This window comes from Elephantulus edwardii, unplaced genomic scaffold (genome assembly GCF_000299155.1).
Source record: "Elephantulus edwardii isolate Elephantulus edwardi_28Jun2011 unplaced genomic scaffold, EleEdw1.0 scaffold00143, whole genome shotgun sequence".
Lineage (NCBI taxonomy): Eukaryota > Metazoa > Chordata > Mammalia > Macroscelidea > Macroscelididae > Elephantulus > Elephantulus edwardii.
Window position 1 is genome coordinate 6,628,165 of NW_006399893.1, and position 26,559 is coordinate 6,654,723.

Below are 26,559 nucleotides of genomic sequence, written 5' to 3' on the forward strand. Positions count from 1 at the left end.
AGGCTCTTGCTCATATGTTGTTTCATGAAATTCTTCTGTGTCTTCCAATTCCTTTCGATACAGTGACTCAGTATATTCCTTCCATCTTCTTTTAATATTTCCTGGATCATTTAACATTCTGCTGAAAGCATCCTTGATTATAGCAACTCAAGGTTTGAATTTGTTCTTCAGTTCCTTGAGCTTAAGATATGCTGAGCGAGTTGGAGCTTCAAAATCCTAACCTCTAAGGAGAGACTTGGTTTCACTCTCTCCAAGACAGACTAATATTCACATTCCCCCCCAAAAAAGGTGACCGGACATCAGAGTGTGGAAATTATTGAACAATATCACTATTATCACACACTGGCAAAATTCTGCTGAAGATTATCCAGAAAAGACTTGAACCATATATAGACAGAGAACTACCAAAAATACAAGAGGTATTATTTTTAAAAGAGGTATTATTACGAGGTATTAAGAGATATTATTACCAATATCAGATGGATCTTGGTAGAGAGCAGAGAGTACCAGAAGAATGTCTGTGTTTCATTGACTATGCAAAGGCATTTGACCACGTGGATAACAATAAATTGTGGCTAACCTTGAGGAAAATGGGTCTCAGAACACTTGATAATGCTTATGCGAAACCTATACTTGGACCAAGAAGTTGTCCTAAGAACAGAGCAAGGAAACACTGCATGGTTCAAAATAAGGAAGAAAATATGTTAGGGATGCATCCTGTCCCTATACCTTTGCAATCTGTATGCAGAACAGATCATTCAGGAGGCAGGATTTTATGAGGAGGAGTGTGGCATCAAGATTAGAGAAAGATTCATTAACAACCTGTGATACTCAGATAACACAATCTTGCTTGTTGAAACTGAAGAAGACCTGAAACACATGTCTTCAATATGGACTGAAGTTCAACATCAAGAAGACAAAAATTCTCACTACTGGGCCAATTGACAACACCATAATAGATGGAGAAGAGATTGAGGTTGTTAGCAATTACACCTTGCTTGGATCCACAATCAACTCTTAACATCAGCAGTCAGGAAATCAAAAGATGGATAGCACTGGGAAAATCTGCTGTCATGGACCTCTCCAGAGTGCTGAAGAGCAATGAGTCCATCTAGATAAAAGGTGCTCCTAATCCAGGTCACGGTCTTCTCAATTACTTGTTATGCTTCAGAGTTGGACAATGACTGAAGATGACAGAAGAATAGATGCCTTTGAGTTGTGGTGCTGGAAAAGAGCATCTACAATACATCTGTGAACTAGGACGTTACTTGATTTGGATATTGTGAGATCATGCCTAAAACTGTACACAACTGGGCTTGCTGATTTTCTGACTCTGTGTTTGTTTAAAAACCCTTTGTTCCACTTCCACACAGTCGTCTTTGCTTCTTGCTGCTGCTGCTGCTCCTGCTATCACCAGTGTGTTCGCTGCACTGGGGACTCATGATACACTTTACAGTAGCATTCTTGAAAGAAAATTTGACATTGAGATAACATTACACCACTCAACAGAAAGGCAATGCAATAGATTGGATGTGTCTGTCCATGAGCTGAAGTATATATTGTTACACAGTAAGTATCTTATTTGAAAAGATAAATGGTTCATGTTAAAACAAAGATCAAAAAGTACAGTACATACATAAGCCATTAATATAAATGTTTATGATGAATATAAAGATATATTGTTATAGGTTATATAAGCACTGTAACATTTTATGGCTGGTAATACAATCACTTTATAACCAAGTTGTTGTTGTTGGGTGCCATTGAGTTAGAATCGACCCACAACTAACACTCCATCAACTTTTCAGAGGCAGAAAATCACACGAGAAGAAACTGCTTATTTTTCTCTCAAGGAGCAGCTGGTGGATTCAAACCACATGCATTTGGGATTGCAGCACTGTTTCTTACCACTAGGCTGACCACCAGGGCTCCTGAGATACAAGTACTGTAGGTGGGAATTGGTTGCACTTGCTCTATCTAATTATGCCCCATTCTCCTAACAAGATCTATGAACTTATTGTAATAGTGAAGTGTGCCTCATATCAGGTGACTTAGCCAAAGGTTGAAAGTTCAAATCCATCATCAGCTGCTCTGAAGGAGAATGATAACTAGTCTTTTCCCATAAAGATCTATGCCTCTAGAACCCCAGTAATGGTTTGCTGTGAGTCAGAGCAAATTCAATAGCAATTTCAGAGTTTTGTTTGGATTTTTTATAACCTCATGGTATACATTGGCCAGAGAGACACTATGTACCACATAAATATATAATTCAGTAATAGTGTTCCTAGCTATTTTCCTAAGAGAAATAAGACACACAAATACTTGGACATGAGTATCTATACTAGATATAATGATGTTGTTGCTGTTATGTGTCATTGAGTCACCTGCGACCCATAGCAATCCTGAACCCTACCCTGTCCTGAGCCAGTCTCACTGATTCTGACATTTAACCTTCTTACCCCAAACACTGTACCAATCCATCTCATCCGGGGTCTTCCTCTCCTGTGCTGTCTCTTCACCCTTCCAAGCATGATGTTCTCCCCCAAGGACCAGTCCATCCCGGCCACATGCCCAAAGTATGTGAAACGGAGCTTTAAAATCCTAGTCTCAATGGAGAAACTTGGTTTTACCCTTTCCAAGACAGCCCTATTTGTTTTCTTGGCAGTTCATGTTCTGTTCAAGACTCTTCTCCAGTACCACAATCTGAAGGCATCAATTCTTCTTATATCATCCTTAGTGACTGTCCAACTGTCTGAAGCATAACAAGTAATTGAGAAGACCACACTTGGATTAGGTGCACCTTCCTTTCTAGACATTGTTGCTTTTCAGCACTCTGGAGAGGTCTCTGACAGCAAATTTTCCTCAGTGCAATTCATCTTTTGATTTCCTGACTGCTGGTATTAAAACTGTTGACTGTGGAGCTAAGCAAGCCAAAATTGTTAACAACCTGAATCTCTTCTCCATCTATCATGGTGCAACCAATTGGCCCAGGGGTGAGAATCTCTGCCTTCTTGATGTTAAGCTTCAATTCATATTGAAGACTACAGTCCTTGACCTCATGCAGAAAGTGCTTCCTCCAAACCTGATGCTGTATTCTTCCTCATAATGCCCTGCTTCCTGAATGATCTGTCTGCATACAGATTGAAAAGGTATGGAGACAGGATAATCATCAAAAACTGAAGACATCGAAATATCCTTCAATAGTTTGTGGAAAATACATGGAAGCAAGGACAATGAGGCTTTGTCTTATACACTTTTGGTATGCTGACAGGAGGGCTTATTCTGGTGACTTACTGTTAAGAAGCTACGCTGCAATCTCCAGGCATGTAGCTTGAATCCATCAGCTATTGCTTGGGAGAAAGATGGGCAATCTCCTCCCCTAGGATTTACTTCCTCTGAAAACCCTGGGCGGTCAGCTATTGGGTTGGTTCTGATTCAATGGTACATAACAACAGCAACTTTATTCCTTGGAAAAGGACATTATGTTTGGAAATGTGGAGAGTCAGAAAAGGAAAGGAAGACCCTCAACGATGGACAGACACAGGGAAATCAACCCTGGGCTCAAGTACGTCAGAGATGATGAGGATGACACAGGGCAGGGTATGGTTCGGTTGTATTGTCCATAGGGTCACATTGTACTCAACTTGACGGCACCTCACAACAACAACATGTCTACACTCTAGAATAGCACCAAGCAATAAAAAAAGAACAGATTACGGTGCATGTAATACGACCACATTTCCAAAGAATCATGCTAAGTCAAAGAATTCAGACATAAAAATAAAACATTTAGTAATTTCTTATATAAGACTTTCTGAGAAGGCCAAACTGTAAGAGAAATTTGATCTATCATTACCTGGGTCTTTCGGAGAGGAAAGGAATTAACAACAAAGGGGAAGTGAAGAGCCTTTTCAAGGCCATGATAAATTGTGAATGTTGACTTTGCTCGTGATTACATGGCAGCATATGCTTGTCAAACTTATCAAACTGTACATCTGAAATAGAGTGCCTTTTCTTCAAAACTGACAAAAATATAAAGTATGTATTATGGAAAGCAGGAATGAATTTAGTTTCCAGTTTTAAAATAAAACAATCTATGCTACATCCTACACTTACTTTCTTTAAAGAAAGTGTTAGAATGAGCGTAACACATTAGGGATTTTAACAGGCATTTTAAAAAATTACATTTAGAGGCAAAACTAAGACACCTGCGTGTTTATGAGCAGTGGCTTTTGCTCCAGATAAATTGTGGAGAAGTGAAAACAATTCCAGCTGTCATTAAGTGATCTCTGTTCAGATTTTTTCCCAAACCAGTTCAAATAAATCCTACAGTGGACAATATCAGAGGCAAAGGCGATAACAGTTCTGTCCACTGCAGAGCATCGTAACTTCCCTGTGTTAGTGCAGCTTCTCGGTATTTAATTCTGGCTTCCTCAGTGTAAATTTTTCATCTGTGCCTGGCAGTTTCCTAATCGCAACTTCTCCAGAGTCAATTTACCAAAACAGACATGGTCAATTCCAGCTCCACTGAGCCCCAGTGTGATGACAACATGGAAGTTAAGGCAGGTCCCCTTCTAGCAGCATAAAAAGTTCACAGCCAGAAATTGAATGGTGACCTGGTTCTAACAGTAAAGTTTCATCTCTGTTTATTAAATTCATTGCAGGATATTGGAATTTTTTTTTTTAAAAAAAACAAACCCATTGTAAAGCTATAGTGCAACTTTATCCTTCTACAAATGAGAAAATTGAGACTCATAAAGGTTAAAATCTTAACTAAAGTGATTGGGGCTGAAACCAGATGTTAGGGAATCCATTTAATAACACACTGTTATTTTTGAAATAAAGTTAGATTGCACCTAGCGTATCTGATTCACATGATGGTCTTTTAATTATTTTTTCTCTGTCTGAAAGCTTGACAATGACTAAGGATGATGGAAGTAGAACTGATGCATTTGAATTGTGGTGTTGGAGAAGAGTACGGAATATCCCATGAACTGTCAGAGCTCTCTTGGCAGGCCACGGGATTGTCAACACTCTTGAATTACTGCAGGGAGCTCTGATGGCCTAATTGTAAGAAGCTGCACTGTATTCCCAAAGGCATGCAGTTCGAATTCACCAGTTGCTCCACAGGAGGAGGCTAGTCAATCTCCTCCCATGTGATTCACTGCCTTTGAAAAATTACTGGAGAGTCAACTATGAGTCAGTTCTGATTCAATAGCACACAACAACAGAAAAGAGAACAAACAAAAATGTGTTGGAGAAAATGCAGCCAGGGAATTTCTTGAAGGCAAAGATGGTAAAACTTTATCTCATATATTCTGGCCATGCTGTTAGTAGGGGCTGGTCCTTGGAGAAGGACATTACGCTTGGAAAGGTCAGCAGAAGAGAAGATCCTCAAGGAGATGAACTGACACAGTGACTGTAACAATAGGTTCAAGTATATCAGGGATGTTCAGGGTGGCATAGAACAGGGCAAGGTTCAGACCCTCTTAGGGTCTCTGTGAGAAACTAACTCAATAATAACTAACAACAGCAAAACAGCTCAGTCACACATAGCTCTTCAAGATTTTAAGAAGAAACACATGTTAGTGTCATTATTTATAAAGAGTTAGGAACATAAGAAAACAAAGGAATTTCCAACCTTCGGTACATTAGTAATCACCCAGGGATCTGCCAGGGGCCTCTATTTCCCTTGTATCAGTAGTAGTTTACAATCCAGTAGTTTACTGTCTAGAGCACTAGACTACAGATTTCTGATGTTAAAGAATGATCCAAATTGTATTAATTAGGCATTTCAAAAGATATCATTTAAATGTTTTTTCTCATCTGTTGTATTTTGAATAAAATGTATCAAATAAAGAGCCATGAATGAAATGTCCTCTTAAAATATGTAACAACTTGGCTAGGCAGTTGTTTGACCTTCATGTAATGCTATAATTTTGTTTGATCAGCCAATCAATTGTAAGGGATTCAACACTCTTTTGCAGGGTAAAGCCCTTATCAAATGCAAAGGGATATTACTTGTCCTGTATCACCTTTACCTTACAGGAGAAGAAAGGAGAGAGGATCTATCAGTGAGAAAGAAGAATACAGTTATCACCAAGAAAGAAGACCAAGGATCCAGGGTTCCTGTGCTGAGAAGCTTCTAGACACAGGAGAAGACCAACCTACATGCAGATTTCCAAGAAACATGAGGCCCAAAGATGACCAAAGTAGACAAGGCCTTTCCCACAGAGCCAACAGAGAAAGCCTCCCTTACAAGTAGTACCTTGAATTTAGACTGCCGCCCACACTATGAAATAATGAATTTCTGCTTTGCAAAGACATCTATTTATTTGTTCTATCAGTACTAGATAACTTGGATATAAACCAATGTTGCCTTGCCATTTCAAACTTCTCTTAGGTTTGCATGAAGGTACAAATGAGAGGCCTTAGAAAAGTCTCAGACAGAAAAATTGCTGCTCATGCATAACTAGTCACTTCAAATCAATAAAAGACTCCTCTGTATTGACAGGAACAAGGAACCTGGGAGAGCTGGCCTCTGTGACAGGTTAAAGTTGTTGAAGAGCGTGAGATGTGGACAAATGAAGAGAGGGAGTAGGCGAGCTCTATGCTGTGACTGTACTGTTCAGAGGTCAATTGACAACTTTGCTCATCTTGTTATGTTTTACTCCTTCCCACTATGTAGAGAAAAATGCTCTTTTAAAGTACCAGGCAGATTCTGAGGCAGAAGAGTGTACGTGGTCAGGACAGTTAAGGGCATATTATCTCTCTTCAATGCACACTTCTATGCCAGGTGCCTACAGCTTCCAAACGGGCAGCAGAAAATGAACCCTAGGATTCCATAAAGTCTCTGAAAGCTGATAATGTGAACAGGAACCAGCAAGTGAGTTAAGCAGTAAAACCATCCCAATTTGTGTCTCCTTCAAGTTCAGCATGCAGAGATGACATTTAAGTACAGCTATCAACTGTGATAGAAGAAACCTCTGCTGTGATAAGCAAAGAAATAGCGTCAAGGCAGAGGATGATGGTACAGGGAAGGCAGACCAGAACAGACAAAGAGAAATCCAGAGGTGAGGAACAAGAGCTGTGATTTCATTTGGGTGCCAAGTGTCCTGGTCAAATACAGATGACAGAGCTCTTCCTTATACTTACACTGGCTGGTAGAAATGTACACATGCAGTACAACCAAACTTCAGAGAAACATTAATTGATTCATGATTTTCTGAGTGCACTATAGTTTGCTAATTGTAGAGAGCTTAAAAAATATGTCATCCCAGGTGGTGCATCTGCCATATTTATTCTAATCCACAGCACAGAACATATGCAGCGCAGAGATGTCACACACCAAATGCACATGCTACTATCATTAATATGAATATTACTTGTTATAGGTTAAATTGTGTCCTCCAAATGCATGTGGTGTAAATAGTAATCTCTGTACCTGTAGTTGTAAACCCATTTGGAAATTAGATTTTCTTTGCTGGGTTAAAAAGACCACATCATGTCGCACTGTGTTCAAGTCAGAATTCATTCATAGCTGACCCTACGGTAGGGTTTCAGAGGCTATAACCGGCCCCAAAAGAGATTTCTCACCTTCATCTGTCTGCTGAAGAGCTGATACTGGATTTGAACAGACAAAGAGGTGTTGCTGTGTCTTAGCTGTACAACTCCCTTCAGACTCTGTCACCTGTAGATTAAGGTCTCTTAAATCAGTGTTGTTGTTGTTGTTGTTGTTAAGTGCCGTCGAGTTGCAGGTGACTCATAGCGACCCTATGAAGGAGAGTCCTCGACGCTTGGGGCTTGGGTGCCTTTCATCCTTTCTCTAGGTTCATAGGGTTTCCGGAGGCAAGCTATTATGGAAGTGGACGCCACTCCTCCTTCCACGCTTGTTTAATCGGGGAGCTCCATCCCACTCTCAGTCTGCATTGGGTAGCCTGTCATTAACACATTTGACACATCAGTGTCACAATGTTCAGCCTCACAGCAACCATAAGTGTCCCCAGTAGGGCAACTTGTACACCAGGGCTATATGACCTAGAGGAATGTCTGAACAAAAACAATGAAAGACAGGCCCGAGGGCAGCGGATTAAAAATCACCCACCTTTGGCTTGATAGCATCGCTTTCTGTGCACTAGGCCAGCTGATCTCTCTCTATGTTGATATTATTGTTGTTAAGTGCCGTCGGTGTATCACACAAATTGAGAAAAGCAGAAGCCAAATACAGATCATCAAAGAAGAGCTGCTGAAACAAATAAGGATGACCTCCCAGAAAAAGCAGAGAAAGTCTGTTCTAGAGCCTGGCTCCTTAATTCTAAAGAATTAAAGACGCTTTCATCTCCTAAATTGTGAAGAATAGGCCTTTTTTGTTTGTTAAAGACAACCACTCACGGTATTTCTCATATGTTGCTGTTATGTGCCATCTAGTTGCCTACAACTCATAATGACCCTATGAACAATGGTTCTGAACCTTACCCTATTTAAGCCAACCTCATTCTCTGCAACAATTGTGACCTCATTGCGACAGTCATTGTGTCAGTCCATCCTATCAAGGGTCTTCCTCTCTTGTGCTGACCCTACCTCGCCAAGCATGATGTCCTCCTTTCTCCAACATGTCTAAAGTATGTGAGATGGAGTTGCAGTATCTTCACCTCTAAGGAGTACTCTGGTTTCACTTTCTCCTGGACAGATCTGATTGTGACCAGTATAGGACAAAAGCTAACCCCAAAGAAAGCATATGCAGCCATAGAGAAAACACAGATGACCAGTGAAACACAGTGTTTATCCCATCTGGAAATCATGTTTGATTTATATGTAAACAACAAGACAGAGCACACACACAATCCTGACAACTTCAATTCCTCTAAGCAGCACCTACCGAAGTGCTCCCTCAACTGAAGGTAAGAGTTCATTTTAGACTGTTTCATCATCTCTGCATTTCTATGAGAGAATGTAAATGGTCCAAACCAAGGTGGCAATGCCTGCCTGATCTCCGTCAAGGACAGCAATTTCTGATTTATGATCTCAAACATGGTTACATAGCCTCTGTCATATATCTTTTCTCTTATTGTTCACAATTTGGACCAGTACCCTTCCTATACATCATCAGGTCAAGGGGAAAGGTAAGATTATGGATGAAGGTTTCATTGTGACATTAATAAAGCTACTTATTCAAGCATTTTCACAGATTTTATCTTCTAAGGGATGGCATTTACTCATTGCTAATCACACATTTCTAGTGTGCCTGGAACACTAGAGCTACCAGACACATTGCACAGTTGAAATGGCATAAAACCAAGCCCATACTAGCTCTTCTGAATCATTCATCCTGACAGATGAACTCTTTCCCACGTAGATCTAATTGTCCCTACTTCTACACTCATTAGTCACTTTCTACCCATGCCATCTCACTCATCCAAATCTCTGAAACTCATAATATCCTTAAATACAGTTCACTCTCATGGCTATTATGTCACCAACACCCAGGAAAATATGCTTCCCCACCCACAATGTAACAAGGACTCAACACATTTCGCATCTGTGCCCTGATTCAAAAAATGAGGTCAAAGGAAGACAATAAAAACATAGTTAGACATTCCCATGAGTCAACAACATAACATTTGACTTGAGAAACTTTATGCTGGATTTATTAATATTTAATCTGTAGTTAACTCATGACCCAGGGAAAAGGAGAAGATTATGGATTGAAAAGTTTTAAACCTAATATAGTAATCTGGATTACATAAATTACTTGCATATCCACTTGGATGCTGATGATGTACATAGATGATATACAATAATACCAATTGAAGTATTTCAGATAACAGATGTTGCCCTGGATGTGCTCACCAAGTTGTGCCAAGAAATATGGAGAATAACCACTTGGCCAACTGACTGGAAGAGATCTATATTTGTTCCCATTAAAAAGAAAGGTGACCCAACTGAGTGTGGAAACTACAGAACAGTGTCATTGATTTCACATGCAAGCAAGATTCAACTGAAGATCATCCAAAAACGATTAGAACAGCACATCAGCAGAGAACTGCCGGAAGTCCAGGCTGGGTTTAGAAGGGGTCATGGTACTAGGGATATTGTTGCTGATGTTAGATGGATCTTGGCTGAAAGCAGAGAATACCAGAAGAATGTCTATCTGTGTTTCATTGATTATGCAAAGGCATTTGACTGTGTGGATCATAACAAACTGTGGCTGACTCTGAGAAGAATGGGAATCCCAGAACATTTAATTGTGCTAATACGAAACCTACACTTGGACCAAGAGGCAGTAGTCAGAACAGAGCAGGGTAACACCGCATGGTTCAAAATTGGGAAGGGTGTACGCCAGGGATGCATCTTGTCTCCACACCTTTTCAACATGTATGCAGAGCAGATTATCTGAGAGGCTGGGCTCTATGAGGAGAATTGTGGCATCAGGATTGGTGGAAGATCTATTAACAATCTGCGTTATGCAGATGACACAACCCTGCTTGCTGAAACTGAGGAGGACCTCATGCACTTGCTACGAAGGGTCAAGGACTGCAGCCTTCAGTATGGACTGAGGCTCAATGTCAAGAAGACAAAGATTCTCGCCACTGGACCAATTGGCAGCATCAGGATGGATGACGAAGAGATTGAGATTGTTCACAGCTTCAGTTTGCTCGGATCCACAGTCAACACTCTTGGCACCAGCAGTCAGGAAATCAAAAAGCATATCGCGATGGGAAAGTCTGCTGTTAGGGACCTCTCTAAGGTACTCAGGAGCAACAGTGTCTCTCTGGAGACTAAGGTGCACCTGATATAGGCCATGGTATTTGCAATCGCTTGTTATGCATCAGAGAGTTGGACAATGACTAGGGAGGACAGAAGGAGAGTGGATGCTTTTGAGCTGTGGTGCTGGAGAAGGGTACTGAATGTACCATGGACTGCCAGGAAAACAAACAGATTCATTTTGGAGAGGATTAAACCAAGCTACTCCTTGGAGGAAAGGATTCTGGGGCTTCATCTGACATACTTTGGACATGTTGCCAGGAGGGACGGGTCCTTGGAGAGGGACATCATGCTTGGGAGGGTGGAGGAACAGCGCAGGAGGGGAAGACCCTCTATGAGATGGATTGATTCGGTGACTGGGGTAATTGGGATGGGTGTGTCAGAGGCGGTGTGGTTGGCGCAGGATAGAGCAGGGTTTAGGGCTGTTGTGCATAGGGTTGCTATGAGTCAGAAACGACTCGACGGCACATAACAACAACAACAACATTCTGTGATGTTGGTGATCTTACAAAGACCTAAATTATAGCACCAGAATAATTTAAATAAGTATAAGTAAAAATATCTTTAAAACAAAAACTTAAGACGTGAGAGGCAAGCAGAAATGGTCTATGAGTCTACACAATTATTGTATCAGTATCTCACCTGATATGTACAGCTTTTCTCATCTATATTTTGCTGATTTATATTAATTGAATAACTATAAATGGACTAGAAATATTTTATTTCAATGAAGCCTTACATGAGCAAATTTAATATTTTGGAGGGGAGAGAATCTTTAAAACATTAGTATTTGAAGGTCACAACTATTAACTTCCCATAAAATTATCTGCTCTTTAAGCCCATGATGTAGTATTGGTTTTTAAATAACTCAAATCTGTACAGGATGTGATCTCATTTATAACAGATGATCCAACCTCACATAAATATAATTCACTGTGCCCTGTGACTCACAACATGCAAAATATCAATTATGCAGGACAAGAATGGTAAGATCTGACTTTTTCTTGCCATTTTATTAAATGGACAGCACTGTGTAACAATGCCTTAAAGTTGATTTGAGTCAGGAGATCTGCTACTTCAAATTATACAAAAAAAAAGTGGTAATCTAACTGAATTTAAAAGTGTCTAACACTCTACCAGTCTGACAGGAGTGAGACATGTGTGTGTGAGTGTACTGATTGGAGTTTTTGTTATTGTATACCATCAACAGGGTGTTAAACTATGAAACTGAACACACAATGGTAATCTATGCCCTCGTACCCCTGGAAACCCCTGATCCAAAGTCACAAGCATGCATGGAATGAGCCAAAGAGAAATAAATAACCTAGAAGCAAAGCTTTGGCCTCTCCCTCCAACACACTAAAAGGAAGCTTTCATTATAAAAGATTCTTAATGAGGAAGTTTTAACTATTATCAAACATAATGTTTGTGCTAGCTGGATGAAATAAGCCCTAATTTATGATAGTTTTATAAACAACAAGTCTTTCTTCCTCTTCCATCTTTGTCTGAAATCGATTTGGCATCCAAGCAACATGCAAGCCTCCAGTGACAGATAGGTGGTAGCTGTACACAGTTGCATTAGCCAGAATCAAACTAAGGTCTCTTGCATAGATGTAGAGATTCTCTTGTCTTTGTGAGCCATCAAGTCAGACTGATCCATAGCTGACCTTCCAGTGGGTTTTCAGAGGCAATAAATCACACAGGTGCAGACTGCCCATCTTTCTCCTGCAGAGCAGCTGGTGGATTCAAACTGAATACCTTTGGATTGGCAGTGCAGTTCCTTACCACTATGACACTATAGCTCCCTATGTGAGGCGGAGTCAAGCCAACTACATCACACCAGCAATCACACAGATATACAAGTATGAATGGTAAATTAAAGGCAATTCCCACACCTTGAATAAAGATTTTAAAGATACTTTCCAAACTCAACGCTCTCAGAGACAACCTCACGAGGAAGAAGTGAAGCAAATTTCCTGATTTAGCAAATGGTTTCAGTAAAATGTAGGTGTCAATGCAGGATGTCCTTCACAGGATGCGTGTATCCAGTTCCAGATGTATAACTGGACAATTTTGTGTTGGTTTTGTTGTTTGTTTGTTTTTTACCCCTGCTGATTTGAATTGATCATATCATAATAGGATGGACCTCTCCCTAACCCCATGTTAACTATCATTGGCAGCTGAAAGATTTAGGCTGTGCTTGAATTAAAATGAAAAAGAGCTGCCTGTTCAGAATCCTCCTTCAAATTCTAGCTATTTCTTTTAAAGAATTGGAACTCATTGAATTTAATATTTTTTACTACTTCTAAAAGTTTCCCCTAAGCAACAAGTAATAGCTTAGTCTACAAGTGACTTCACAGTCTTCACCTTAAAATAGGATTATAATGACCTGTGAAATCACATCCTCCTATGTGGCCTCTCAATGGACAATCCTAGAGGCCACAAAGCCACGGAAACTCAATGCAACAACTCTTTGGAAACTGTTAAAGGAAATTAAAGACAACCAGATTAAATAAATGCAAGCTAGGTCAAGGGCCAATGAGAAATACTGTACAATTGGTCCAAATACAGTAAGATGCCTTGAACACAAAAGAAGAGGTCTAAACTGTTGGGAAATCAACTCCATAAATATGATATTAATGATCATGTAAAATGGAAATTGGATGAGAGGCATCCAGGGGACAAGACAGGGTGCACCGCTTAAAGCAAGGGCTCATTTCATCAACAGTACCTGGAAAACTGTTGCTGCAGGCCCCGCATCTGAATCCTGTTGCGCTCAGACTCCAGGGTCACCTCTTGTAATCGCTGCTCACTTTGAAGACGCAAGTGTCTTTCTTCTTCCAACTCATGTATCAGCTTCTCATGCTAGAGAGGCACAGAGGGGCGGAGTTAGAGGTTTCTTAGCTACGAGACCCAATATAAGTAATCATTAACTCTCAAAATATATTGCAGCTGAGTCAGAGCTGACTCATAGCCCATCTGCACTTTTTTGGAGGCTGTAAATCACACAGGAGGAGAGTGCTCATTTTTCTCTTACACAGCCCCTGGTGGATTCAAAGTGCCAGAGAAGTGTCCCTTTGGGTTAGCACATACAAGGATTGCATGTCCATTCACACCATGGAGCTGATGAGTACAAAGTAAAAGAACAAATTTTTATTTATTGAGTCAGGTTTTAACAGATAAAAATAGGGTAGCCCACCTCTTGTATTTATAATCCAAGAAACTAGCTCATCACATATATGGACATCAATGACTAAACATGGGACTATTGTTTTTGTTGTTGTTGTCATCATCATTGTTGTTTGATGCTATCAAGCCAAATATGACTCATAGTGATCCTATGAACAACAGAACTGAACCCTGTTCTCCTGTGCCATCCTTGCACTTCCTGACACACTAGAGCCCATTGAGGAAGTCATTGTGTCAGTCCATCTCATTGAGGGTCTTTCTCTCTTCCTCTCCTTCACTGGATGAGCACAAATTATTTTCTGTGCCTGGTAAAACACACACACACACACACACACACACACACACACACACACACCCTCCAATCATCCCGACAGGGCTAAGTTATGATAGTGTGGTTTTGGTTATTATTGCTCTTCCCCCCCCCTTTTAAAGCATGCTGTGTTGCTATAGTTATTGCTGTTACTAAATTTAGTTAATTTGTAGCAAAGATATCAGTCCAGATATTAAAATGTGCCTGATCCAGGCTATGGTCTTTACAATTACTTGCTTTGCATCAGAGAGCTGGAAAGTGACTAAGATGAATAGGAGAGTTGATGCCTTCGATCTGTGGTGCTGGAGAAGAGTATTGAATATACAATGGACAGGTAGGAGAAAGAACAAACAGGTTTGTCCTAGAGAGGGTGAGATCAGACTGTTCCTTTGAGACAAGGGTTTGAAAGTTTTGTCTGACGTATTTTGGGCATGCTGCAAGGAGGGACCAGTCGTTGGAGGAAGACATCATGCTTGGGAGGGTGGAGGGACAGCACAAGAGAGGAAGACCCAGGATGAGATGGATTGACTCACTGACTGGCGTCATAGGGGTAAGTGTGTCAGAGGCACTGAGGGGTTGGTTCAGGACAAAGGAAAGTTCAGAAATGCTGTGCATAGGATCGCTATGAGTCACAAGTGACTTGACAGCACATAAAACAACAACATACAGGATAGATATGTGATAAAGCCAAAAATGCAAGTCCTGGGAAAGAAGGGAAATAGAGTTCTCTGTCCCAAAATTCTCCAGACACTCAGAATGTGTATCATGGATTATTAGTGTTGTGAGATACCACCAAGTTAACACCGACTCACTACAGCCCATAAACAATAGACAGAACCCTGGCCTGGTCCTGTCCCACACTCGCAGTCTCTGCCAAGCTCAAGCCCCGCGTTGCAGTCACTGTGCATACTAGCCTTTTCTGAAAGTCTTCCTCTCCTTCTCTCCTCCTCTACTTTCTCCAGCATGCTGTCTCCTCCCTGGGGCTGGACCCTCTTGATAACATGCTCAAAGTATATGAGATGAAGTATCCGTGTCCTTGCTTCCAAGGAGCGCCCTGGCAGACAAACCACAGAAGACTGGTTCTTTGGACAGTCCATGGTACGCTCAATAATCTTTGCAAACAACACAATTCAGAGGTAGGAATTCTTAATTTTTCTTTATTCATGGTCTAATTGTCACATGCATATGAAGCCACTGAAAATACTAAGGCTTAAGTCAGATACACATTAGTCTTTAAAATATTTGCTCTTAAGTGTTTTAAAGAGTTCCCTGGTAGCAGAACTATGAAGAGTCTTGAAGTTAAAGAAAAAAATAAAAGAATATTTTGGTATTTCAACTCTTATTCTGGACTCTTGTCATGCCAATAATACCTAATCATATGTTCCTTTTATACAGTTCTCTCCCTTTTTTGTTTCAATGCCATGTAAAGTGGTGGTGGTGGTGGGAAACTATATAACAATGAATTAACTGTTTTTCCCAAAGGAAAAAAGCAAACTGGGAGGGAGGGGAAAGAGGGAGGAAAACATGCAACAATGAATGAATGGAAATCCATGCTCATTATAAACTTCCATTAAAATAAAATAAATATTTAAAAAAGTAACACTGGTGGAAGAATATTATGAACTTTCAAGCTCCAAGTTACAATATTGAAAGATTCTAGAAGTAAAATACTCAGTGTGGCAGAAAGAATCAAAATAAGATAGAAGGAAGACAGAGTCACTGTACCGAAGAGAATTAGGCAACACTGAACTATTTCAGGAACTACCGTGGATTGCCCTGGCTGAATTTGATCTACTTGCATGAGCAAATTCACATGAAGTGATAGAAACGTTACACTTTCTCCTCCAACACAGAGTGCTGGGGATGGGGGGAGATGGTGGAAGAGAAAGACCTTGAAGAACATTTAGGCCATGATCTGGAAGTAGGTTATGATCTTCTAAAGCACACTTGTACATCTCTGCCTCTGCACCTTAAATTCTAGTGTTCCCCCCCTTTAAAAGTCTTCTGAAGTCTCTCTCCAAGACCTATGGTTTCTTCTCCACTCAGCTTTAACTCATTTCTTCTGGAAATTTTCCCTCAGGACGTCATTGCTCTCTGCCTTCCCTGAGTTCCAACAACATATGCTCTCTTCAGCACCCAGGAACACCTTACTTAGAGACTGGAAGTGGCACAGTTAACCACCTGATATTACATGAATATATTTTGAGAGGGAAACAATGCAATCCATGGCTATTAAGTTAAAGCCAAGGAAATTGAATGGAGAAGTTCTAATCTGTCAACTTGTGGGGTTGCTATGAGTCAGAATTGACTCAATGATACCCGGAAATGAGATTAATTCAAAAGTTTAGTGGTCCTAACCATTTTTGGAAGAATGACTTGGAGATGTGCTTCTGAAATACTTTTGTCAAGAAAACCCTCTAGAGTAGTTCTATGATGCATGGTGTTACCAGGGGTCAGGAATGACTGGATGGCAACAAGTTTGTGTTTGTTTGACTAATTGATTTTCATATCATCGGTAGAAACTAATCTGCTTCCAATGTAAATATCACTCTCTCCAATAGATTGATCTTGGATCTTACACAGGGAGGGAAATAGGTCATAGAGACCTCATTGTGATTTACCTGATGACACTAGTTCCTCCAGCTTGTTATGTATTGTTGACTGTAAGGCAGCTCTAACTCACAGCAACCCTACATATAAGAGAACACACTGTCTGATCCAGTGCCATCCTCACAATCTCTGCTGTGCTCAAGTCCACTGTCGTCAATCTACCTGGTCGAGGAACGGCCTCTTTGTGCTGACCTCCCTACTTTTCCAGTATGACGCCTTTCAACAGAACTGGTTTCTCCTAAGAAAAGTATTTGAGATGAGATCTCCCCATGGTGGTCGTACTTTTCCCTAGAAAGATTCCTTTGTCCTTCTGGCAGTCATTGGCACATACACAACAATTCAAAGGCATCGATTCTTCAGTATTCCTTACTTACTGCTCAGCTTGTGTGAAACTTACTCATGGGGAACAATGAAACTGATGATAGTGAAAGCTGGGTTACGAATCAGAAAAAGCCAAATGGCTGAGGTGAGGCAGCATCTCTGTCCACTGAACTACTAGGCTCGGATGACTTTAAGAAGTCAATCAGGTAGAGATTTGCTAATGTTTCTCAAGCCTATTCTTGTTGTTATTAGGTGTTGTCAAGCCAACTGTGACTCAAGCCATCCTTTGAACAATGAATTGGACCCCTGCCCTATCCTGCTCCATCGTGACAATCCCATCACACTCAAACCACTCTTACAGTCATGCATCAATCCACCTCCTTGATGATCTCTCTTTCACGGACCTTTTCACAAATGATGTCTTTTTCTAAGGATTCCTGACAACATGCCCGAAGTATGCGCGATAGTTTCACCATCCTTGCTTCTAAGAAGTATCCTGGTTGCACTTCTCCCAATTTCATTTAACAAGTTTCTGTTTTCTTACTCTTCTACCTCCTCCAATTCTCACTCTCCTTCAGTCAGTACCTGAGAATTACTTGCTGAGCCTAAGCAGTGACATCAAGCTGTGCTCCCAGAAAAATTATAGCTGCTACATTTATTCTTTCCTTACAGAAAAGCAGGTTTGTGTGTGTGCTCCTGAACAAAAGCTAGGCCTGTACAGATGAATTTTTAATTCTGTGCTCTTTAACTGCTAACTCTGAATTAAATAAGATAATAAAAATCTCAAATTTGGCAACACTTTGAATTTTGCAAGAGGTTTCCCCTTCTATGACTGCATTTAATCCTCAGAAAAATTAGAAAAGATGACAATACCAACTTGATTTGAAGACAGAATGGACTAAAGTAAAGAAGAATTGCAAGCTGTCTGTCAGAAAAAGGCCACCCTGGGAACAGACCACCATCTTCTTAACTTCGGAATTGCCAGCTTATTATTTAATCTGTCGCAGTTAGTTCTGCTCTAAGGCTGGTTTTAAAGATATAAATTTCTTTCAGAGCAATATATTATGAATAATGTAAGCACAATGCTTGCCTTTATCCCCAAGAAGTATTACAGAAAAATAGAAAACTCTTCCCAGCTGAAATGAGCTTATAGATACACATGCAGCCACATACTCTCAAACAGATGGATGAGAGGCCTCCGTTAACCGGGTTACGAGCCACTCCCAAGCACATCTGGCTGCCAGCTTTCTCGCCACTCTCATGTAGCCCTCCTCCCCACCGAGTTTGTTCCAGCAAATGATCCTGTCTATACCTCAATGCCTTCACATAGACCTTAAACTAAGTCAAAATAAATTAAGCTGCTCCTGATTAAACTTTGAGGAAAGGGACTCTATAATCCATTTTACTTCTTTAAACCCTTCTCCTTACATATTTCTAATATTTCCTTAAATCCCTTAAATGTCTAGAGGCAATTTCTATGTGCATGGTTCCAAGAAGCAGAAAAAATATTACAAAAATTATCACTTTACTTCCTCATCTAATAGGAAATTCTGCATGGAATGGGAGCTGTGTATGCACCCATTTGAGTTCATTCATTTATTGAGCTCACATGTGATTACCAGGCAGCAGCCACCCCACAGAGCCCCAGGGATGGAGACCAGCAAGCAACCAAACATGCCCAGTTCCTGACCTCCTCAGACTCCCAGGCCAGCAGAGGAAGCACATGCTGAACAAGCTGGCACACAGACAAGCATGACACCAGAAATTGATAGAAAAATAAGATGTTTGATCAAAGACAGCACAGGGATTTATTTTGATGGATTTGGAAAGATCTCTCTAAGGACAGGGCATTTCACTGAAACCTTTCTGATGACTAGAAGTGACCAAGAGGAGAGAGGGGCGAGGCAAATATACAAGACTTCCAGTGAGGTGGGAGCCTATGAGCATGGAGGTGGGAGAGTGACGTGACATCAGTGGAAAGGAGGCAAAGCTTGGGACACCAAGGGCCACCGAGATCATAAGAAACACTTGGCACTGAATCCCAAGTCAATGCAAAGTCTTTGCTAAGGTTTAAGCTGGTGGCTGACACTGGCTTAACTGACACCTTGCAAAGGGAATTCTGGCTTCAGAGAGCAGAAAGGACTAAATAAAAGATACTGCCTAACAGAATGGGGTGGGGGTGTGTGTGTAAAAAAAAAAAATCAGTGGAAGTTACCAGCATCTAGCCTGAATTGCAAAGTGTTCTAGACAAATGGTTCGGGGTAAGCCATTTACCTTAAAACCTTCCTGTTTAAAGCCAATTTCACTCTGTAAATTGGGAAGAATGATATTGTCCATGCCAGCATCACAGAATCATTATGAGGCTTGAAGAAAATCACACATGGAAAACACTTTAGAAAGTTCTTTCTAAAAATAAGCCATGGCTTACTGGAATCATATAGCCTATATTGTCTATTTTACCCCCAGCTAGCTTTGATAAATTCCATTAAAATATAAAGGCTTTAAACTCATACCGCATATTAAGTGTTTACTGTAGGTATATATTTCTCTGGAAAAGCTTAATTTTGTTTAAGATAAAAACCTTAGCCTGGGTGGAAAAGGCCTGAGAAACTAATCATAGATGGCATCTAGAATGTATATAACCCTGTGTCTGGACTTCCTAAAAGACATGATTTTTTAAAAAAATTCTACCAGCATGTAAGATTTTTAAACAGATGGTTTGATGTGTGGTGTACCAAACATTCAAGGGAAAGTTAAGACTATTAACTTTGAATTTCAAATATAGAAAGTCAATAAATACCTCTCTCCCAGGTTTAATTATATCTAGAGACTCTAGACATATGAGTGGGTGATGATACTGGCTAAGTTAATTAAAGAAACCTTAAAGAATTTGGAAAAGAACAAGTAATTTCCTGTAATTCATGTAGAAATTCTATTTCCACCACACATGGTTATAGGTGAGGCGAAACATTCATCATAATGAGAAAGGCGCCTCCCACACACTCTTCAGCCCTACTGAGTCACTATCCCACCTCCTCGCATGTATTCAGTGCTGATTTGCAAACAGCAAGGTAAAAGCCAAAATATAGGACTATATGCTTTTGACATACACAATTATATGCATCCTCTTTCAACAGATTTCCTGAAATGTGCTCAAGTCCTCATATTAAGTCTTGTTGTTTATATTTTATGATCAAAGAATCCTGGACAAAAGGAAGAACACACTTAGATGATAAAAGAATCTTAAAGTCTCGGAAGAGGCCATTAGAAATAGCCAGAGAGATGAAATGATATTGCTGGGTATGTAAAAAACTGTGTGCTCTTTCTTGTTCAAGAACCGTGGATTGTGGCAAACAAGCAATATACTAAGCAGTGGAGATCTTAAATTCAATAGGCTATCAAGGAACGTGAGCATTTATGATTCAATAATACCAACCTAGAGTAAGGCACTAAGAGCCAACAACCAATTAAGACCCCAAACCACTTAAATGTGCTTATCTAGGTTGGTGTCCAGACAGTCACCCATGCTATGATGTACTTACCAACATTAACAATCAACGTACCAGAAACATCTTAAAAATTACGCTGAGACACGAATAATCACTTCTGTTCTCTCCCTACCTGTTGAAAATCTGAAATTGGCAACTCATTTCTTTTTATCCGCAGTTCGTAAACCAAACACACATTAGCAGTAAAATGACACTTTAATATTTTCTGGAAAACTACTTTTAAATGGAAAAATTGCATATTAACCAATTTCTATCAACTCAATGGATAATGGAGTTAAATTAAGCGTTATTACACCTAATTGCAGCCTCATTTTTACTTTTTACACAAATTGCAATATATTTTCCCCTTAAGGCTCCAGGAATTAAATGCCCTCATTAGTTATGAAAGATTCAGTTATTCTAGGAGCAGAGAAGCAGATAAGAAACTTAGAATTGATTTTTTTTAAAAACAAAACCCCATACTGTTTGTTGTTAACAGAAGTCTGAGAATCAGATTCTGAGATGCTAGGATAGAAGCAGCTCCGGATACATCTGCAGTGTTGATAACATCTCCTAAGAGAGATGAATCGTTTATTCTAAGGGAAAAGGATACAAACCTTGTTCATATGTTGTTTTTTGGTGTTGGTTTATGTGTGTGTGGTTTTGGGGGTTCTTTTAAATGCAATGAAGGAGATAAGGATGAAGAAGGTAAATAAAAGGAGAGGGCAAAGGGTTAGCAAGGGCAGATTTCAAGGGCAAAAAAGACAGATGGGTCCTTGGACAGATCTCAAAAATGTCCTCCATGCTAAACAGAAGTGCTTTAAGTGAAAGAAGTGTCACAGGTGAATCTACTCTTGGGATCTCTGTTTCTTCCCCAAGGTTATGTTATATTTATCACTTAACAAAAGGATAGAAATGTAAACTTCATGGCAGGAATATTTTCAGAAGGGATTTGTGCAAAACCATATGATAAAACAAAAGTTTGGCATGTAAAGATTAATTATATTTACAAAATCAAGTTTGAAAACAAAGATTATAGATTATGGGATCCTACAAAGGTAGAAAATAGAGATGCCTATTGTCTGTAGTCAAAGATCTTCACTATGTCATTACAAGGGGTGGTGAAGCTGGAGTCTTTAGAACTCACAAATATACCAAAGAAAGAATTTTTCTTTTACTTTTTCAAAGAGAGGAGCAAACTGGTGGGGGGGAGGGGCGGGGGGAGTGCTGGGCAGGGAGAAAAGTGCAACAATGAATGAATGGAAATCCAAAATCTCTGTAAATGTTCATCAAAATTATTAAAATAAAATTTAAAAAAACCCAACAAGATAGACTAAGGTCTTGACTAAAAAGAATTTCTTGCCTAATCAAAAACAGCAACGTTCAAATGTTGGCATTGGCTATAATGCTAGAGGGAAGAGAGATGGAGAAACAGAGCTTTCAGAGGTACTTTCATTCCATTTGCAAACAATTGCTGCTTTCAGTAGTTTTTGAGGAGAATGATGGAATGTAAAGACACTTCACCAAGATTTCTCTTCCTTACAGTGGACCAGACAAGTGAGGCACCACAAGCAATGGGGCAAAATGTGATTGTTGCCTTTTCTTTATGATTGTCATTTGTTACCAGTGGCTCCTAGGGTTGAGAAAGGACTGTCTCCCTAGCGTTTTCCGACATTGATAAGCCTCCCTGAAGGCCATTTTCTCCTAAGTCTTGAAACAGCCATTGATTTGGGGGGCTAAGGAAAGTACAACACTGAACAGTAAACTAAGTAGGTGGTAAATTGTTGGAGACAGCCACCACTATCTCCCTTGTCTCCATTTTTCCTTGCGGTTTACCTGTCTAACACACCATTCTCAATTTCTGCTAGAAAACAGTTACATATTCTGACCAGTGAGTCTTTTTATAAGAAATTATTGTTGCATTTCCCTCCCCTGGCCACAGATCTTTTTCTGTTGTGATGTTAACTGATCACAATTAACAGCAGCTATTAATTACTTTATCCTCTGGGGACAGTTTTAAAAGCCAATTTTATCAACTGTTTTTCAACTTGATTGGAGTCAGGCTTCCCCCGATCCCCTTCATTTTTTTCCCCGTTTTCTGCAGAGATAGAGCATGTCCAACAGAGTAGAGCGTGAGCTAATTTAGGGATTCACTTCCAGCACTTTATATCCTGAATTATGTGCTATAGAGTAGCCCTCAGCTTATTGACTCCCAGCTTCACTCTCTCTGGTCTTCTTTCTTCCACACAGTACAGTGTTAAATGAACAGATGTGCTGTTAATGCAGCTTCCATTTCAATCTCTGAGACACTGTATTACCCCCCTTCTCCTTGTTATATCGGGTTCCTACTTAGATCCTTTGTTATGCCTTCACATCACTCTCCATCTTTCCCTATCTTTTTCACAGGAATTAATGCTTTCTCACCTCTCATGCTTTCCTCCTTCACTATCCTAACAGTTTTTGGATTATTTCATGCAATCGTTCTCTTACTATCCAGTGTTATGTAGATAATGATTGTCCTCCGTCTCCCTTGTTTTAGGTAAGGAGTAAGCCTTCCTGGTTGGTGAGAATCCTCCAGAATGTGATTAACATACTGCTGAGCATCCCACAACGGATCAATGACGCCTGATGGATGAAGCCACACCTCTTGACCTCCTTCCTACCTCCTTCTCCTCTTCCTGACTCTGCAATCAGGGCTAAGTTTACAAAGCTGTATCACTGACAACTTTCCACCTGATCCTGATTCTGAGAACAAAGGGACAAGATCCACTTTGCTTTAAAACTGTCATCAATAGATTCTTTCTCATTTTTTCACCCTTCCTTGACCTTTATTTCGTTTTATGGCTTTCTGTCTCCTGACAACCCTTAGTGGGAGATTATAACCTCAAACTAAGTATTCAAATACCTTCATTTTTATAACAAAATTCCATTTCTTGGAAGATTAACAGTATCCACAAAGTATCTAACTTCTCCCTCCCCATTTTGAGTTTGTTATGTTCTGGTGTTTTGTTTTTTTTTTTAAATTGAGATTTTAATGAAAGTTTATACAGAATTTGGATTTCCATTCATTCATTGTTGCACATTTTCCTCCCTGCTCCCGCCCCAGTTAACTTTTCACTTTGAAAAAAAAATGCTTTCATTGTTGAACAATTCCCTGCCCCAGTCCATTTTACTATGCAGCTCTTAAAGAGAAAAACGTACTTTTAAAAACTTATTTTGAGGATTTTTAAAGTTAGTACATTTTGCTGGGGTTTTTTTGTGGGTTTTTGTTGTTGTTGTTGTTGTTTTGCTATTCGCTCTACTTGCTTTAGAGGGGGAATTAAAAAAACCCCAAACCCTCAACAACCTATTCAGACTAAGAATCTGTTTTCCCCATGATTGGAATCCTTATATTTCTGTCTTTCTGCAGTGAATGGGTGTAATTATGTGTATAGGAAATTAGAGTATTTGCTATGGTAATTATTCACTCCTCTAAAACAGGAGAATAATTATATTGTCAACAACTGGCTGTACAAGGTACTACTGGAGCTTATGCTTTAAATATGCCAGGGAGTTGGCTTCCAGGACCTCAGTAATTAATATTAATTTCTGACAAATGCTTCCTAATCACTTGGAAACACACTAGAATGCCTTCTTGCATGTGGAAAAGTCTCTTGGATGTTTAAACAAGGTCCTAAAACACTCTGGATTGGTTGTTCTAAGGCAGTTCCTATCATTCCACCATGCCAGATTATGTCAGAAACCTGCCTTTCTAGGACGTGATTGTTGGCAGTCTGTCTCATCCTAGAAAGTGTAAACTTTCACATTTTAGCATTCCATTAAAAGGTCAAATGGAAAATATTAAAGATCAATGTGGAACAAATTGTGAGGTTTGGTTCGATGCTTTAGTATTTCATTACATGCAATTACCAAATTTAAAAGAAACTGGAAAAAATATTATAAACTGAATAATGGGAGTGTGTGTGTTATTTCTGGGAGGAAAGGTTAAACAGAAATATTATTTTATGGGCAAATCATTAAAGAGTTATAAATGAGCGGAATGAGCATATAAATCTACATAAAAGTTTAAACTCATATTCTTAAAAGATAGGTCTGAATAACTCTTTTGAAAGCACACTTAATCACTGGTGAATCACATAAACGGAGGAGACTGTTAGATAACCACATGATGAGCAGGGATAGACAGTCTCAGAAAGAAGAGGATGAGATACTTAGTCGCACACAGCACCAAGATTTTCCTTAAAAAACTGGTCAGTGGATACCATGCCAAAGCTAAATAGGTTGCCATGGAATTGATGCTAATCTGTGGTGGTCCGGCGTTTCTCCTTAGAACCGTGTTCCGCAGGAGTTTCAGCAGCTGTGCTCCTTGGGAATCCTTCATCCTCAGGTGACTCTGGGTGGACTGCCCTGGTGTTACTCAGGGATTTCAACAGTGCCTGGTGTTAGCCCCTCACTCACAGGAAATGCATGAAAGTAATTAGGAAGGGTTCAGCACAAGTTATGTGAGTGGAAATAAGCGAGGAAGAGAAAAGAAAAAAGATAATTTCTGGAATAAAAAATACAAGAATGATTTTGGTAACGAACACTGATTACACGTTCTAAGCTTTTTCCACGTGGTGTTTAGTGAACCCTCCAACAAACCTAGACAATAGAGACTATCTCTACTCTTTTTTTTCTTTTCTTTTTTTTTTTAAGATTCTGAAGCTGAGTCCACAGAAGGTGACTGACAGAGGCAGGATTGTCTGAACGCAGATAATCTGACTGCAAAAGCCCAGTGTTTAAATACTGAAAAATAAAACAACATTTTCTCCCTTGGCTAGGAAACGTCAACCAGTGAACCAACTGGTGTTCTGAAGCCTTCTTCTTTCCAGAACTTGTTATATACTGTGGGGTATGAATGAGCTTTGAAAAATAATCTTAGAAAGAACAAAATTGATACAGTCTTTGCTGTTAAGGATATCATAATATGATTAGACTGAGATTGTTACATAGGAAAGAATTGGCAAGACAGAACTATCTAGAGCATAGGTCGGCAAAGTGCTCTGCAAAGGACTAGGGTTGAAATATTTTAGTGGGCCATTCCATTTCAACTCCACCACTGCAGGGCAAGAGAACCCGTAAAATAAATACATAAGTGGTTATGGCAATGTTCCAATCAAACAATTTACAAATATAGGTTGGACACAAACAGACCTTGTGTATTAATTCCATTTTGCTGCATAATGCAGAGATCTGTGCTGCCTTCTCAAAGGCTGTGTGTCTCTGGCAATCTGAATTCACTCCGGAGACAGATGGGCAATCTCCTCTGGTGTGATTTATGGCCTCAGCAAGCAATGGGAGTGTCAGCTAAGACCTGATCCCAATTCAAAGGCAATGAGAATGACAATCCAAGTTACCAGATGATATCTCATAACAAGGAATCAATTCTAGGCATTCATTTTCCAGGAGGAACTCTTTGTTTCCTCTAAAATGTATAAATTCCCAAAAAGCCATGGGCCTAGAGAATTATCTTATTATTCACAACAAAGCATATTTGCTTCACCTTCCACCAAATTTAATAACATTGTAGCCACTGTCAAACATTAAATGCCTTCAAGTTTGAATTTTCTAGAAAAGAAGAACCTTTCTGCATTTTGAAAACCACTTATGTGTTTATGCCTGTTAATGTGCTCGGAACATATCTCTCGTCTCGATTTGGGTACTTCTCCATATGCGTTGGTTTTGCGTTACATGGAAAATCACATTTTGCCCATTGGAGTTTCTCCATTAGCCAGTTGTTGTTGTTGTTGTTGTTATGTGCCGTCGAGTCGCCTGCGACTCATAGCGACCCTATATACAACAGCCCTAAACTCCGCTCTGTCCTGTGCCAATCGCACT

General features: G+C 39.8%; 1 protein-coding gene across 1 annotated transcript in view; it reads right to left on the minus strand.

Moving 5' to 3' along the window:
- NCKAP5 (NCK-associated protein 5) overlaps positions 1 to 26,559 on the minus strand; it is a 914,632-nt gene that overhangs the window by 633,531 nt on the left and 254,542 nt on the right. Inside the window, 1 exon segment of the mRNA XM_006894461.1 lies at positions 13,496 to 13,629. Coding sequence (XP_006894523.1) covers positions 13,496 to 13,629 — 134 coding nt within the window.